At 45.0% G+C, this 17,829-nt stretch overlaps 2 protein-coding genes across 2 annotated transcripts; both read left to right on the top strand.

The window, feature by feature from the left end:
• The first annotated feature begins 1,359 nt into the window (after positions 1–1,359).
• LOC100194720 (uncharacterized) lies at positions 1,360–4,394 on the top strand. The gene is made up of 5 exons (XM_014194811.3): positions 1,360–1,385; positions 2,565–2,596; positions 2,843–3,335; positions 3,484–3,906; positions 4,060–4,394. The coding sequence occupies exons 1-5, from the start codon at positions 1,360–1,362 to the stop codon at positions 4,085–4,087; spliced, it is 1,002 nt and encodes a 333-aa protein (XP_014050286.2). The 3' UTR covers positions 4,088–4,394.
• Positions 4,395–7,649: 3,255 nt separating this feature from the next.
• On the top strand, positions 7,650–17,368 carry LOC106602279 (uncharacterized). Its single transcript, XM_014194808.3, is given in 7 exon segments — positions 7,650–7,769; positions 8,869–8,984; positions 9,143–9,470; positions 10,508–10,603; positions 10,717–10,894; positions 11,039–11,067; positions 12,735–17,368. Coding segments are annotated over 7 exon segments (996 nt in total). The 5' UTR covers positions 7,650–7,685; the 3' UTR covers positions 12,900–17,368.
• The last annotated feature ends 461 nt before the right edge of the window (positions 17,369–17,829 follow it).

Below are 17,829 nucleotides of genomic sequence, written 5' to 3' on the forward strand. Positions count from 1 at the left end.
GTGGGCGCGGCTGCTTTTCATTTGAGATTTGATAAGATGATGCTAAACTGTAGGGTCAAGACTACAGTGGCGATTTTAGCATGTAAATCTTGGTGGGGCAAACTCTAAATATTTTTTTTAGGTGCATGCCAGCAAAGACACAACACTAAACAATACATGAATTGCACTATAACGGCAACAAGCGGTGCCCACAAACTGTTAGGGTCTATGTAACCGATGTGAAAAGGCTAGTTAGTTAGCGGTGGTGCGCGCTAATAGCGATTCAATCAGTGACGTCACTCGCTCTGAGACCTGAAGTGGTTGTTCCCCTTGCGTTGCAAGGGCCGTGGCTTTTGTGGTGTGATGGGTAACGATGCTTCGTGGGTGTCAGTTGTTGATGTGTGCAAGGGTCCCTGGTTCGAGCCCAGGTTGGGGCAAAGAGAGGGACTGAACCTACACAGTTACATCTACATAAATCTGTCCCAACAGCAGAGCTTTCTTTTCAGCACCATGAAGTGAATCCTTACCACCGCTGTACCTGGCTATCAGCGGAGCCTTGTCAAACAATTAATTCAGCCTCTTTTACTGCCTTTTTAAAAAATGTGACTGATATGGCTGACTTGCTTAAACAAATGTGGCTTCTACTGACAATTGAGATGTACAAACTATGGCATAAGGGAACGATGAGCGGATAAGAGGCATTAAGTAATTTAGAATAAGGCATTAATTAGCGACTTAAGATGGACGTGGTCAATATAACTATGTGTTCAGCACTTTTGAAATGTACAGCAACAGAATGCCAAACACGGCTTCTCTTACAGTATTTTCCCTGTACACCAAGTCAGAACCATAGTGTTAGGGTTGAACTGGCTATTTGTTTGCATAACTTATATAATATACTGGGGAAGCTATGCTACAATATTAAATATATAAACTACGGATAAGTCAACTGCTGAAGACAAGAACTACAATCGGCGACAGGAAGTGCGTCACGAGGCTGGGACCAGCCTGCACGCCGACGATAGGAGGAGCAAGTTTAAACCACGCTCCTCCTCCCTCTGACAGGCCAGCATTGAGCGGGAACTATCACTGTCAGAGTATATAAGAGAGAACAATAGGATGGGACGCTCTCTTCTCTGTCTGCCCTGCGTGGTGTAACAGCGAGACCGTATACGAATGACATATTTACCATACACGTGTTTGCATTAATTAAAGTACAAATAAATCAGAAGTTACTATGTGCTGACTATTTTGTTCTGATACCAGAATCGAATTGACGCAACTTAAACAATAGGATAAATAAAGGGGACATATAAGCAAACAATGAAACCTCTTACAATATTAGATGATAACATTTCTCAAAAACACGTTATAAGCTACATGTGCAGCACCACCGAGTCAGAACAGTAACATTAGGAGAAATTAAGAGGTGAAAATAGACCAAATTATTAGGGTGAGGCACATGGGCTACTAACAGCTTACTACACAACATACTTATTATTACTTTCTTAGCTACAGTATACATAACTCCCTTGCATATTACATCATTTATGCAGCAGCATACAAGACATTTTTGGACTCACCTTGGCTTGTGATGTGCTCACTTAAACATGAAGGTGGTGCGGCGGTCCTTTGTGGGCAAATTTTGTCATCAAAATCTGGCATTCTCTGGATTTATGGTAGGAACTCGGGGGGGAAAAAACACACAGCCGCTCCATTGAATAGCAGGCTAGTGGTTACTTTGCAATGCTTGCAGTTAGCCACTGATTCCTTCCAAATGAATCACTGTTGAATTTGCTATTTCCAACTTGTTGTGTAATCTTTATGCCCAATGGCCGATGAGCACCGATACATTTTATCTATAATTTCTCTTCATTATTTCTCTTCATATGACAAGGATTATAAAGGATTTGCCAGTAGATTGTCTACTTGATTCATGATGACTGCTAGTTAAGATTTTGAAAGTAAGATGTTGACATGATCAGTCCAAACAAAGCTACAGTACATATAACATGATTTGATGTCATTTTATCTGTGGCCAATGACCTTGAGCCTTCTTGGAAGGGCACTTGAAATATAACTCTATGGCAGGACCCAAAGGGCTGAAATTTTGGATGTCTACCCTTACTAAGGACTTAGACTTGGTGATGAAGTAGTGCCTCCATGAGTGACAGAACACTGAGCCAATCACAGCGCAATGCTCCTATTTCCTGCTGGCTCGCCCCACCACCACAGAAAACGCTGAGCTAGGCTGAAACACCTGCATTTTATAGCTGACTTACTCAAGAGAACTAAAAAGAGACCATGTGTGTATGCGGCTTTAGCAAATCAATTATATATATATATATATTTTACATTGTTTGCAAACTGATATGTGACACATATGAATGCCAAAATTACATGCAAAACAGACTAGAACCCCCCCCCCCAAAATTGTATTTTTTATCTTTGCAAAACATGTGGTGCTCACTTGTCCTGAATGACGGGTCAAGACTGCAAGACTAGACCAGGAAATGAAACCTAAATTGGCAAGATTGGCCTGCAGTCAGGAATTGAAACCTAAGTGCTAGGTTTCCTAAGCATAGGGAGTATTCCTGCATTTGTCTGGCAGCAGCAGGTAAGAACAGTCTCATCTGTTTTTCGAGACACGTTAACTTATTACTGGACACTTGGCTATCAAACAACCCCTGTTTACTTACTAAATAAGTCTTTACATGATCGTGTTATAATTTTTGTGTAATAATTCTGCATATTTTGAAATATTATTCAGCCATAACAATTTAGTGTAACAGTTTCAGCCTTAGGAATTTGCAATGATGTTAACTTACAAATTGTAATTGCAATGTATGAACTTAAATTACAGCTCATTTCAGCAGAGGTGTATTTAACAGCAGTTTCGTTACTATGGATGTTAACCCTGACTCCCCATACTACATCAACTTGCTTGACAGCAAGACTCACCCTGAAGATCACAGAGAATATGTGATGTTTCATGGCTGCTCAAAACAGGGCGCAGAGTTGATTAAAAGGGAAGGTTTCAAACCATCAAGTGCAGATAGAATGCTTGGTGCTGGTGTTTATGTTAGTCGGGACATCCGAAAAGCCTGTAAATACCCTCTTGATGTTCCTGACTCTGAGAAAAGAGTACTAAAAGTCAGAGTGGATGTCGGCAGGGTTAAGGAAATAGACAAGCGGAACCACCCCATGCAGAAGACATGGCACACTGTGCATGGCTTTGACACTGCCTGGGTTCCTCCTAATGTTGGCATGGTGCCGAGCAACCAACAGGAGAACTGTGTCTATGAACCGAAGAGAATCAAAGTCATTGAGGTGATGAAGGTTACCGAAGAGAACTTGTAAGTATGAAAAAGACTTAAAGTTTCATATACAACACTTTTTTTCAATAAATGTAAAGATATAATGTATCTTAAAAACAATTAACCTACTGAACACAATATAATTTCTTACATAGCTATAAACACAAATGATGTTCCTGTCTTACAGATCTCAGTATGATCATCTTCAGAGTGGAGTCACCCCTGAGGACAGTCACGTCTACGTGATGTATCATGGGACATCAAAGCAGGCTGCAGTAGAAATACAGAGAAATGGATTCACACCATCTAAAGTTGGCATGCTTGGTGCAGGTGTCTACCTCAGTCGAGACATCAGAAAAGTCATTAGATACCCCCTTGGTTCTTCTGACTCAGACAGGATGGTTCTGAAAGTGAAGGTGAATGTTGGCAGAGTTAAAGTCATCAACAAAAAAGGTCATGACAACCAATACAACTGGCACACTCGTGGCTTCGACACTGCCTGGGTTCCACCTGGTGTTGGCATGGTGCCGAGCAACCAAGAGGAAGACTGTGTCTATGACCCAAAGAGAATCAAAGTGATGGCAATGCTGGATGTCGCCAACTTAAAAAAGTAAATGATATCGAGTCACAGTCATATAACACAATCAGTAAAGTAATACTTTTTTCAAGAAAGACTTAAAAGACTACTTGATACTAGATCATATGCTATGCTTACCCCACTTCAGGTTTTGATTGAGGCGTTTCTATTTGATTCTTTCCCCAGGGTAAACCCATGGTTAACCCATGGTTAAACACTATGCAGTGGAACTGATGAACTCTGCATTCAGTGGGAGCATCCAGCATCACCTCATGGTCACCAGAAGAGGATGGTTAGAATCAGACGGTCCAACATGATACAGCTCATAGGAAGTAGAAGCTGATGATTTGACATGGCAATCTATATGCAATCAATCATATAACCTTATCATATCAAATATTTTCGAAATATAATCAATCATATTTACTTGATGTCAATAATGCATGTGTATCAATGATCATATGTTTAAAAAAATGTTTTTTTCTTCCTGATATACACCTCAAATAAATATGTAAAAGTTCCCCACATTGTCTGAGTGTGTTTCCCTTTTCCTCTTAGAATATCTAATCCGTTAATCAGCAAGATAAAAGGGAAAGTAGCCTTTACTTTTGATTGGTCGTGGCCATACCCTTGAGAAACTACATTTCGCCAGTACAGTTATGATTAGGTTTGTGCGCACTTCAAATTAATGATGGTGTTCCTGCCCTACTAATTCCAGCTCTTACAAAGGCAGGATAAGTCTTTAACATATCAGCTAACCCAGTGATGTATATATACACCATTGAGCTAACCAAATAATGTGATTTAGCAATTTGACCATTGGTTGATGCAATGCAACGTCTGTGGATCTATTCGGGCAGGAACACCACCAATACCCATGAGGGAGAGACTCTTCACTGCACTTCGATTCCGAAGTGACTTTTCAGTAGCAGGTTAGGATACGGAGGTTAGCGAAAATAATGTCCTAACCTGCTACGAAAATGTATTTGTATCGAAGTTCGGTGAAAAGTGTCCCATACCTGTGACATTGGATTAGAAGCTCAATTGTATACTTCTCACGTCCTCTCTCCTCGCCTCTTTCTCAAAACCAAAGTCAGAGGTCCCGCCTCTCTGACCTCATCCAATGGGGTTTGAAAAGGAGGCGAGAAGAGAGCTTGAGGAGAATGTATTGAGATAATTGCATGGTTTGTTCACGACACCTGGGATCTCTGAAAAAACGAGCTCAGACTGTGATCTTCAGAGCGGAGAAGTCGGAGCTCTAGGATGATGCCGTAATTACTAGATGGGATACAGTTGGTCAATTTGACTTAAACGTTTTGTTGTGCATTTAGCCAACCCTAACCCTTTTCCTAACCTTAACCTAATGATCATAACCTGCTACGTTAATTATCCTAACCTGCTGCTTAGGTTCTCCAAACCTGCTATGAAAAGTCAATTTTGAGAAAAGCTGTATCCCTTATAGACAAAACCGGTTGATGCTTGAGTTTCCGACTTCAAAATCCGAGTTGGATTACCATTCAAAACTATTTTCCCAATTGGAGTTCATTTTTTCCCTACTTTCCAGTTGTAGTTCCAGTTTTCCCTACTTTCCTAGTTCCGAGTTCCGGGATGTCTAGAACAAACCAAGTAGCCTAGCCTATTCCGATCTGACGTTTGAGTTGCGAGTGCGACACCGCTCTGAGTTGAACTGGCAGTCCAAACTTCATGTAAGGTCAACAATTAAAATCATTTATTTGAGCTAAACAGTATAATACATTTGATCGTAATAATGACAGAATTGCGTTTACTTTCATATTCGTTCTCTCTTATTTATTTGTGGCCTTTAACGTTACCTGCAGTATATCTTCATAGCTTGAGTAGGCTAAACAGAGTAAAACGATTTCGAATAAGGTATTGGGAAAGGGGATACCTAGTCAGTTGTACAAATGAATGCATTCAACTGAAATGTGTCTTTCGCATTTAACCCAACCCCTCTGAATCAGAGAGGTGCGGGGGGGCTGCCTTATTAAATCGATATCCAAGTCTTCGGCGCCCGGGGAACAGTGGGTTAACTGCCTTGCTCAGGGGCAGAACGAGATTTTTACCTTGTCAGCTCATGGGTCCTTTCGGTTACTGGCCCAACGCTCTAACCACTAGGCTACCTGCCGTAACGTATCGAGCTAGAAGTGTATGTTTGACAATCTTATAAACGTCATAAGTCTTATGTTAAATATGAGGGCCAGGTCGGTAGGAAACCTATAAATTACACAACACATTTAAAATTAAAGTCAAACGTAGGTTTTGCGAACATAACAAAGTCAGTAGTGTTGGACATACAATACAAAAAACACCATAAAATCATCTCCAAGTGATTTACATTTTGTAAATCTGTTCCAAAGTATTTCCCCGCATAATAGAGAGATATAGGCTACAATATGTGATCGTATACAAAAGTAGGCAAGGTTTGAAATTATAATGTTTTAGTAAAATATTATATCTGTTCTTGTTGTCAATTTTCAGTATACAAATGATTTGTAATCATGTTCAGGTCCCCTGACCAAAAATCGTTCCGCGGCTGAATCTAGTTTATGATCCCTGACCTAGGTCATAGTACATCCGAATGTATAACCATGATGGTGTTGGCTAATTACATTTTTATGTAATATAAAATTGGTTGCCTTCTAAACAACCGACCCATGGACAATGTGTGCTGCTAGAGAAGAGATATAGCCTAAGGGTTCAGTTGACAACATAAATGAAGGTTTAAGCGAGTTGCACCTGCTGTTTAGTTCAAACTTAACATTTTTTATGGGTATCTTGGCCTGCTTGTTTTCATTTAGCTATATTTCCCATGCACTGAAAGTGCAGGCACATGTTTCCCAGGTAATCCCCTACTCATACGCACTAAATGCTGCGTGTGATTTTCTGCTACTCTCTGACAGCAACCATCGAACCGAACCCCAGAGACTGGGCTTGGGTATTCAAGATTAGATGATATACCTTTTGTCATGAATATTCATATGGGATCTGTTTCATCTGACATTATGATATGGATTGTTTTAACCTATATTCAACAATAAATATCCATAGTCTGGAATACCTCCCTATGTTGTCAGTCATGATTGTGTTATAACTGCATTATTGTGCAGGCGGGCTGGAGCACCAGAAAGGACACATTTGTGTGGGTAGAACCATCATTGGATCTGTTAGGACAGGATCTAGTCAGAAAAGAAGTGTTTTTTTGTGGTATTATAATGTGTGCATTTTATCCTCAAACTTTTCAACTAACATGAACTTTGATATTAATCAGTGTGCTCAGTTTAGGTTACACTTTCTGGATGGTACCAGTAAGCCTATGTTAACTTCTTGATTTTATACACAAATAATGTAAATGCAATTTTCCTTTGATATTTAAGTGATCAATAATATGCTGGGAATTACACTGACAGTGATATTGTATTCCTGATAGCATAGAAAGGATTCTGCAGAGTTCTATCAGCTCTGCTATGTTGATAGTAATGACCAAGTGAGAGGAGCCAGCACCCCCCTCTGCTTTAAAACCCCAAAACACAGACTACAGCCTGGAAAACTACCTCTTGGTCATCACAACGCAGGAACAATACAATCCACAATATCTAAAATCCAAAGATTGTGTTTTGAAGACCATGCTTGAAATACTTGTCTTTAAAAGGCAGCACTCTGTTTGGATTGATGATGTTCCTCACAAGAACATATTAGCTAAAATGATCCATAGGAAAGGTTATGTACATGACATGCGTTTCTGAATCTAGGAACAGGTAGAGTAAAGTGAGAGAGAGAAAGAAGAGCTGGTCATGGAGATAGAGCAACTGAAAGAGCAACATGAGACTCTGAGAAGTGTCCTGAAGGAGCAACAGCAAGAGATTGATCGCCTCAAGGTTTGTTTTCAAGTTGTTTGTTCCAACAGCAGCTCCTTTCTCAAGCTGATCTCAGATCATTTTGTATTATTCTGTACGTTAATCCGAAACACCCCTTTTTGTATGATATGCTACGTTTCGCATGGTATGTATTAATTTGTGGAAGTCCATCACCCATTTTGTTTGATATGTTATGAATTACAATTTGTATTAAATGTTCAGAATTTGCAAAACGTGCAATATGTTACGAATTTGCAAAATGTACAATATGTTACAAATTTGCAAAACGTATGATATTTTACCAATTATAGATAGGTGGCTAACGTTAGCTAGCTGGCTAATGTTAACTCGGCTAGGGGTTGGGGTTAAGGTTAGGGTTAAGTTTAAGTTTAGGAGTTAGATTAAAGGGTTAAGGTTAGGGGAACGATTAGCTAAAAGGTTAAGGTTAGGGGAAGAGTTAGCTGCACAGTAACTAAAAAGTAGTAAGTAGTTGAAACGCTTCTAATTAGCTAAAATGCTAAAGTCATCTGTGATGAGATTTGAACTCACAACCTTTGGGTTACTAGACATTGCTAGACATCGCATTATACTCCCACCCCGACCAACAACCCCACTTAAATGTTTTGCCTTAAGTAACCATCTGTCTTGTCGTAATATATCATACTAATTTGAGTGTCCCGGATTTACATGCACTACGTTACGTCTAGTCTATGAGACCAGGCTGCCTTTATAGACCCTAGTCATGTGTCAGAATGGAAATGAGAATGTATGTTTTATGTATATGCACTACCAGTACTACTACAACTAATTATCATTGGTAGTAAAAAATAAAATACAATCTGACAGCTGTAGTCTCTACACTATACAGCTGAATACCATCAATGCTTTTCAATTGTCTCTCTTTCCTTGTCTTATTTCTAAATGTTTCTTTCCATGAATGGCTGCAGTCTCTGACATCTATTCATGAAAAATATTTGGTGAATATAGTGTCAAAACATGTGGCAGCTATATGTACTGTACACCATACATCTTTTCCAATGTATCTTCTACTCTTTATTCCACTTTCTCTGTTTCATTGTCGTGTATCTAACTTGCTATTTCTTGCGACAAATCACTGCAGTCTCTGACCACTATTCCTGAGAAAAATGAACGAGCGTTGATCAAGATCCAACAGCTGAAGAAGGAGCAAGAGGAGTTGAGAGGGAGGGTTGAGATCCAAAGTGTGGAGATTGCACAGTGAGTCATTCTTGTCTGAAGCAATCCATTAAATGCATGGGAACAAAGCTTTCTAGTGCATCACCTTTCCAGTCATATCATGATATCATCCTGTCTTGGATTTTTTTTACACTTGTATACCAAGGTGGTTCCTCATGCCCCCGTGTCTGTGTAAACAGGATGACCCCAAGGCTCAAATCTGAGCAGGAGACCCGCAGACTGAAAGATTACATTCAGCTTCTACAGGTCAGCACACTCAGCAGAGTAATCAATGAGAATTAATGCTTTTAACACACATACGCTCTTTAAAAGACTAGTTGGCCAATTCATTCAACGTCATGGAATCTGCAGGAGGCTCGGACACAGTTGCACCAGGAGCAGCAGGCTTCCCACAATACCCGCAGACGTGCAGAGAAAGCCGAGAGGGAACTGGAGGAGGTCTATGAGCGCATGGAGAGCATTTCCATGACGTCTGCTCAGACCAAGAAGAAGAGCAGCAAACCAGAGGTGCATTTATACAAACAAACCAAAAAGTTGTATATTACTCCCCTTTTTCTCCCCAATTTTGATCTTGTCTCATCGCTGCAACTCTCCAACGGCCTCGGGAGAGGCGAAGGTGGAGTCACGCGTCCTCCGAAACATGACCCGCCTAACCGCGCTCATTAACAACCACCAGCTTAATCCAGAAGCCAGCCACACCAACGTGTCGGAGGAAACACCGTTCAACTGGTGACCGGGGTCAGCCTGCAGACACCCGGCCCGGCACAAGGAGTTGCTAGAGCGCCATGAGCCAAGTAAAGCCCCCCCGGCCAAACTCTCCCCTAACCCGGACGACGCTGGGCCAATTGTGCGCCATCCTATGGGACTCCCGGCCATGGCCAGTTGTGGCCAGGGTTGGGGAGTAACGGATTATATGTAATCTGTTACATATAGGGGATTACAATGTAAAGATATAATTGAATCGTATTATTATATGTAGTAGAAAGCGATGGGTTAGAAGAAGCCTACATAACCAACCAATAAAGTAACATTTAACATCCATATATGGCCAGCTATGTAAACTTTAACATTGATTTATCCTGCAATAGATGTCGTTCAATTGGTAGAATACATTTTTGTATTCTTCTAATGCCTCTTAAGGGGAAAGTAATCTAAAACTAACGTAATGTAATCAGATTATGTTACTGAGTTTGGGTAATCGAAAGGTTATGTTACTGATTCCAATTTTGGACAGGTAACTAATGGATTACATTTAGAAAGTAACCTACCCAACCCTGGTTGTGGCACAGCCCGGGAATGAACCCGGGTCTGTAGTAACACCTACAGACCCGGGTTAGACCACTGCGCCACTCGGGAGGCCTAAACTAGAGGTGCTTTAAGGATATCTTAGACACTATTGAATTTTCCGATCCACCAAAAGGGATATCATTTTTGTTTATCAATATGTTGTTTGTTCTGTGAAGTTAGTCCACCTGTAAATGAATAGAGAACACACTAACCTTATTCTCCTGGCTGATCACGAGTTGCCTGTTCTCTCCTCTCAGATGCAACTTTTAGAGTTACGCAGAATCACTGAGGAGAAAGAAAACATAGCAGAGATGGCTAAAGTAGAAAATGAGGAGTTGTCCAGAGAAAATCAGGTGATTGCTATGAATTTTGCTACTATTTACTAGTCATTAAATCTTTTCTCTTTTTTTTACAGCAGAGTTAGGGAAGTTTTCTTATCATGGAGGTTTCCACTGTATTCTGTCAGGACCTCAGAAGAGATATTGAGAGACTTCGCAAGGAGTTCACTGACCTCCAGGCTGCACCAGTGTCCTTGGAGCATCCCAGTCCTTATGGATCTCCAACTGACCCCACCCCCACTGAGGAGCAGCAGCTAGATGTACTGTCTGCCTGTCTCCCCTCTGGGAACCACTATGAGACCCCAGGTAATCCCAATTCTCCAGCTGTTGGAAAACCTCACCTTAATATTCCTGAATGAGAAATGAACGCCACTGGTGCCTCATGAACACTCCTTCTTGAAAAATAACAAAACGTGTTCAGTTATGACTGACATATGATTCCGTTTGCAGACACTGCTCCAAACTTCGAGGTGGAAGAGGTATGTAGAGTCATTCCTATGGTATAAATCTGGGGTCCCCAATTACATTCAGCCCAATTTTTCTTTGAGCAGATGGTTAGGAAGCCGGAACATAGTTATAAATAATTTGTACACTTCAATTTGACCTAAAGAATCTCAAACAGATATAGAATTTGACAAAAACAGAATAATTTCAAACCTTGATTACATGGGGATACGATCACATATATCTATCTATTTATACGTGGGAATACTTGGGAACAGATTTCCTAAATTAAAATCACTTTGAGCTGATTTCCTGGTTTCCTGATTTCCTTCTTTTAAAGTCTTTTATGTATATTTGTGTTCTTTTTTTTGGGATCATAAAAATCATGGCCCGCCTATAGGGGAACCCTGTTATACATGGTATAAATGCAGTTTATACGTTTACAACAAGATACACTAGTGATTTGGGATCAAAGGATTGGTTTCATAATGCTTTATGTGTCACGTCTTTTGTAGGTATTGGACCAAGGCGCAGCGGGTTGAGTGCTCATATTTCACTTTTATTGAACACAAAACGTACGAACGAACAGGATGCAGGCTAAACACAAAGCTATGCAACTACAACTACCCACAATACCCCATACAAAACAACCCCTATACATAGGACCTTCAATCAGAGGCAACGAGAAACAGCTGCCTCCAATTGAAGGTCAAATCAATAAACTGAACATAGACGTAAACAACCTAGAACTAACATAGAATACACTAACCTAAACCTAAAACCCCGGTACACTCTAAACCAACACCCCTCTACATAAACACATAGCCCAATAAACCCCGAAACACTCTAAACAAATACCCCTTCTACATAAACACATAATATAACAAACCCCTAACACTCTAAACAAATACCCCCTGCCACGTCCTGACCAAACTACATTAACAAATAAGCCCTTTACTGGTCAGGACGTGACATTATGCACCACCATTTCTGTGCTACACTATAGTTAACTCTATCCATCTATTTGATGTTACCACTTACAGAGCCTTCAGAAAGTATTCACACTCCTTTACTTTTTCCACATTTTGTTTTGTTACAGCCTAAATTTAAAATGGATTATATAGAGATTTCCACTGGCCTACACGCAATACCCCATAATGTCAAAGTAGAATTGTGGTTTTTTACATTTGAACAAATTAGTTAAAACTGAAAAGCTGATATGTTTTGAGTCAATACGTATTCAACACCTTTGTTATGGCAATCTTAAATACGTTCAGGAGTAAAAATGTGCTTTACAAGGCACGTAATAATTTGCATGGACTCACTCTGCGTGCAATAACAGCGTTTAACATGATTTTTGAATGACTACCTCATCTCTGTACTCCACACATACAGATAATTGTAAGGTCCCTCAGTCAAGCAGTGAATTTCAAACAGACTCAACTACAAAGACCAGGGAAGTTTTTCAATGCCTCGCAAAGAAGGGCACCTACTGGTAGATGGGTTAAAAAAAAGTAGACATTGAATATCCCTTTGTGCATGGTGAAGTTATTAATTACACTTTGGATGCATCCAGTCACTAGAAAGTTACAGGCATCCTTTCTCAGTTGCCGGAGAGGAAGGAAACTGCTTAGGTATTTCACCATGAGGCCAATGGTGACTTTGATATTATTACCACTTAAGACCTGTACCTGTCCCATAGTTGTCCTTGCAGTGTCGTCACTGCCATGAGTGGTTCCCTGGCATCACCCAGGATGAGCTGGAGCTGCACGAGGACAGCCACAGACTGTGCCCCTTCTGCACCCTCATCTGTGACAGAATGGAGCATGCTATATTTGAAGACCACGTCTTCAGCCATGAGGTATAGAGATGCCACATCCTCACAACCATTCATACAGAGAGTTGCTGAGAGTAGACTAAATCTGATACTCTACGGATGATGTTCCTAACAACCCATCATACAGAGAGTTGCTGAGAGTAGACTAAATCTGATACTCTACGGATGATGTTCCTAACAACCCATCATACAGAGTTGCTGAGAGCAGACTAAATCTGATACTCTACGGATGATGTTCCTAACAACCCATCATACAGAGAGTTGCTGAGAGTAGACTAAATCTGATACTCTACGGATGATGTTCCTAACAACCCATCTAGAACATTCTAAAACAAACATTTATATCCCCCTGTTCGTAAATGTCTTCATGTCTTAGACTGTCCATTCTTAATTTCAGTCCTGGAGTAGAGATTTGCCTCCATTGCTGGTCAATAGGAATGTTATGCTTTGCTATTTAATGGTTTCTCTATTGATATAAACTACATTTAGTTTGGCTTATTGCACTACACTGTCACGGGCTGGCTCGAAGAACAACAGGAGAGGTAGAGTCAGGCACACGAGACAGAGAGTTTGTGACCACACTTCTTTATTTGAAGCAACTGGATGTGGTCGCCAAAAGTATAGGGGCGCAGCCCTTAAATATTCTGTGGTGGTGTACACAAAGAAAATAAACCACTGGCAGAGGGAAAACTCAGTACACGTTCTTTTAGCACAAAACCCCGGACAAGCAACACAATCACGTACAACCACATACATCCTACACTAACCTAAATAACCCCCCCTTACTAATGACTAACCCAAAACAGGTGCGTGCCTACCTAGACCTAACCAAACGAAAGTGAAACAAAAAGGCATCGATGGTAGCTAGTAGGCCGGCGACGACGACCGCCGAGCTCCGCCCGGCCGAGGAGGGGCTCCACCATCCGTCACTGTCGTGACAGTACTCCCCCCTGACGCGCGGCTCCCGCAGCGCGCCGACGCCGGCCTCGAGGACGCCCCGGAGGGCGAGGCGCAGGGCGATCCGGATGGAGGCTGTGGAACTCCCGGATGAGCGCTGGGTCCAGTATGTCCTCCACCGGTACCCAGCACCTCTCCTCCGGGCCGTACCCCTCCCAGTCCACGAGGTACTGCAGGCCCCTCGCCCGGCGTCTGGAGTCCAAGATGGACCGGACTGTGTACGCCGGGGCCCCCCCGATGTCCAGGGGGGGTGGAGGGACCTCCCGTACCTCATTTTCCTGCAGCGGACCAGCTACCACCGGCCTGAGGAGAGACACATGAAACGAGGGGTTAATACGATAATAAGAAGGAAGTTGTAATCTGTAACACACCTCGTTTATTCTCCTCAGGACTTTAAATGGCCCCACAAACCGCCGACCCAGCTTCCGGCAAGGCAGGCGGAGGGGCAGGTTCCGGGTCGAGAGCCAGACTCTCTCCCCTGGGGTGCCGGTCAGCGCTCGCTTTTTGTCGCTCCCTGGCTCGTTCCAGGGATTCCTGCACAGCGTTCCAGGTCTCCCTTGAGCGCTGAACCCATTCCTCCACCGCAGGGGCCTCCGTCTGGCTCTGATGCCATGGCCCCAGGACCGGCTGATAACCCAACACACATTGGAATGGTGACATGTTGGTGGAGGAGTGGCGCAAAGAGTTCTGAGCCATTTCGGCCCATGGCACGAACCTTGCCCACTCCCCTGGCCGGTCCTGGCAGTAGGACCGCAGGAACCTGCCCACCTCCTGGTTTACCCTTTCCACCTGCCCATTACTTTCGGGGTGAAACCCCGAGGTCAGACTGACCGAAACCCCCAGTCGCTCCATAAACGCCCGCCACACTCGGGACGTGAACTGGGGCCCTCGATCTGAGACGATATCCTCGGGCACCCCGTAGTGCCGGAAGACGTGGGTGAATAAGGCTGCAGGGCCGTAGGAAGACCGGGTAACGGAAGCAGACGGCAGGACTTAGAAAACCGGTCCACAACGACCAGGATCGTAGTGTTGCCCTGAGACGGCGGGAGATCGGTCAAGAAATCCACCGCCAGGTGGGACCATGGTCGTTGTGGAACCGGGAGGGGTTGTAATTTCCCTCTAGGCAGGTGCCTGGGAGCCTTACTCTGAGCGCACACCGAACAGGAGGAGACATAGTGCCTCACGTCCCTCACCAAGGTGGGCCACCAGTATCTCCCACTAAGACCACGCACTGTCCGCTCAACCCCTGGGTGACCCGAGGAGGGAAGCGTGTGAGCCCACCGAATCAGCCGATCGCGAACACCGAGCGGAACGTACTTACGACCCACTGACCACTGCGGAGGAGTAGGCTCCGTCCGTAACGCCCGCTCGATGTCCGCGTCCACCTCCTAGACCACCGGTGCCACCAGGCAGGAGGCTGGAAGTATGGGCGTGGGATCGGTGGACTGTTCCTCGGCGTCATGGAGACGAGACAGTGCGTCGGCCTTAGTGTTCCGGGAACCTGGGAAATACGAGATGTTAAACCGAAATCTCGTAAAGAACATCGCCCACCTGGCTTGACGCGGGTTCAGTCTCCTCGCCGCCCGGATGTACTCCAGATTGCGGTGGTCAGTCCAGATGAGAAAAGGGTGACACACCCCCTCAAGCCAATGTCTCCACACCTTCAGGGCTCTGACCACAGCCAACAGCTCCCTGTCCCCCACATCATAGTTACGCTCCGCCGGACTCAACTTCCTAGAGAAGAAGGCGTAGGGGCGGAGCTTGGGGGGGGCGCCCGAGCGCTGGGACAGCACGGCTCCTACCCCAGCCTCGGACGCGTCCACCTCCACTATGAAGGGCAAAGAGGGGTTCGGGTGCGCCAGCACCCGGAGCGTCGGTGAACAAAACCTTCAGACGACTAAAGGCCCTGTCCACCTCCGCGGACCACTGCAACCGCACCGGGCCCCCCTTCAACAGTGAGGTAATGGGAGCCGCCACCTGCCCAAAGCCCCGGAAAGACCTCCGGTAGTAATTGGCAAATCCCAAAAACCGCTGCACCTCCTTCACCGTGGTGGGAGTCGGCCAATTACGCACGGCTGAGACGCGGTCACATTCCATCACTACCCCTGATGAGGAAATGCGATACCCCAAGAAAGAGACGGCTGGTTTGGAAAACTCACATTTCTCAGCCTTGACGTATAGGTCATGCTCCACCAGTCGCCCAAGCACTTTACGCACCAGAGACACATGCTCGGCACGTGTAGCGGAGTAGACCAGAATGTCATCGATGTACACCACTACACCCTGACCGAGCAGGTCCCGGAGAATCTCGTCCACAAAGGATTGGAAGACTGCGGGAGCATTCTTTAACCCATACGGCATGACGAGGTACTCATAATGGCCAGATGTGGTACTAAATGCAGTTTTCCACTCGTCCCCTCCTCGGATACGCACCAGATTATATGCACTCCTGAGATCCAATTTCGTGAAGAAGCGCGCCCCGTGAAATGACTCCATCGCCGAGGCGATGAGAGGTAGTGGGTAACTGAAACCCACTGTGATGGCATTTAGACCTCTATAGTCAATGCACGGGCGCAGACCTCCCTCCTTCTTCTTCACGAAAAAGAAGCTCGAGAAGACGGGTGAGTGAGATGGCCGAATGTATCCCTGCCTCAAAGACTCAGTGACGTATGTCTCCATAGCCGCTGTTTCCTCCTGAGACAGGGGATAAACGTGACTACGAGGAAGGGCAGCGCCCACCTGGAGGTTTATCGCACAGTCTCCTCGTCAATGAGGTGGTAATTGGGTCGCCTTCGTTTTACTGAAGGCGATAGCCAAATCGGCATACTCTGAGGGAATGTGCACGGTGGAGACTTGGTCTGGACTCTCCACCGTAGTCGCACCGATGGAAACTCCTATGCACCTGCCCGAGCACTCATTTGACCACCCCTTAAGAGCCCTCTGTCCCCACGAAATCTTAGGGTTGTGAGTGGCTAGCCAGGGAATCCCTAGAACCACTGGAAACGCTGGGGAATCGATGAGGAAGAGACTAATCCGCTCCTCATGACCCCCCCGCATTACCATGACCAGAGGCACAGTGACCTCCCTGACCAGCCCTGACCCTAGTGGTCGACTGTCTAGGGCGTGCACGGGGAAGGGTTGGTCCAACTGGACCAGGGGAATTCCTAACTTAGCCGCGACCCCACGGTCCATAAAACTCCCCGCTGCGCCTGAATTGACTAGCGCCTTAAACCGGGAGTGAGGGGAGAAACCAGGAAAAGACACTGACACATACATGTGACAGACAGGGGGGTCTGGGTGAGGCTGGTGCTGACTCACCTGAGGTGTCAAAGGAGCGCTCTGCCTGCCTTCTGGACTCCTAGGGGAGTCTCCCCAGCACCGGTCCACAGTGTGCCCTCTGCGACCACATGAGGTGCAGGAGCGACCTCCCCCTCCAGTCTTCCTAGCTGCTGCCCCCCTATCTCCATAGGCGTGGGAGCAGGAGGGCTGGAGGGTGGAATGAGCAGGGCCCGGGTCGGACTTCCGCGGGCGGCCAGCAGATTGTCCAGTCGGATGGACAGATCCACCAGTTGGTCCAGTGTGTTGGTCGTGTCCCGACAGGCTAATTCCCGGCGGACGTCCTCCAGCAAACTACAACGGTAGTGATCTATAAGGGCCCTCTCATTCCAGCCTGCTCCCGCGGCCAGGGTCCAGAACTCGAGAGCGAAATCCTGCGCGCTCCTCGTCTTCTGCCTCAGGTGAAACAGCCGCTCACCCGCCGCTCTCCCCTCCGGGGGATGATCGAATACTGCCCGAAAGCGGCGGGTGAACTCTGGGTAGTTGTCCCTGGGTGAGTCCGGACTGTCCCACACGGCGTTTGCCCATTCCAGGGCCTTACCCGTGAGACAGGAGACGAGGACGCTGACGCTCTCCTCCCCCGAGGGAGAGGGACGAACGGTCGCCAGGTATAACTCCAACTGGAGTAAGAAGCCCTTACACCCAGCGGCCGTTCCATCGTACTCCC

The sequence above is a fragment of the Salmo salar genome, chromosome 04, assembly GCF_965601325.2.
Source record: "Salmo salar chromosome 04, fSalSal1, whole genome shotgun sequence".
Taxonomy (NCBI): Eukaryota; Metazoa; Chordata; class Actinopteri; order Salmoniformes; family Salmonidae; genus Salmo; species Salmo salar.

Bases quoted from the DNA above. Each gene is read 5' to 3' on its own strand.
- LOC100194720 (XM_014194811.3), top strand. From the start codon at position 1,360: ATGTGCAGCACCACCGAGTCAGAACA. The intron at 3,336-3,483 runs GTAAGTATGAAA...CCTGTCTTACAG, and splicing joins AAGGTTACCGAAGAGAACTT to ATCTCAGTATGATCATCTTC. The intron at 3,907-4,059 runs GTAAATGATATC...TTCTTTCCCCAG, and splicing joins GATGTCGCCAACTTAAAAAA to GGTAAACCCATGGTTAACCC.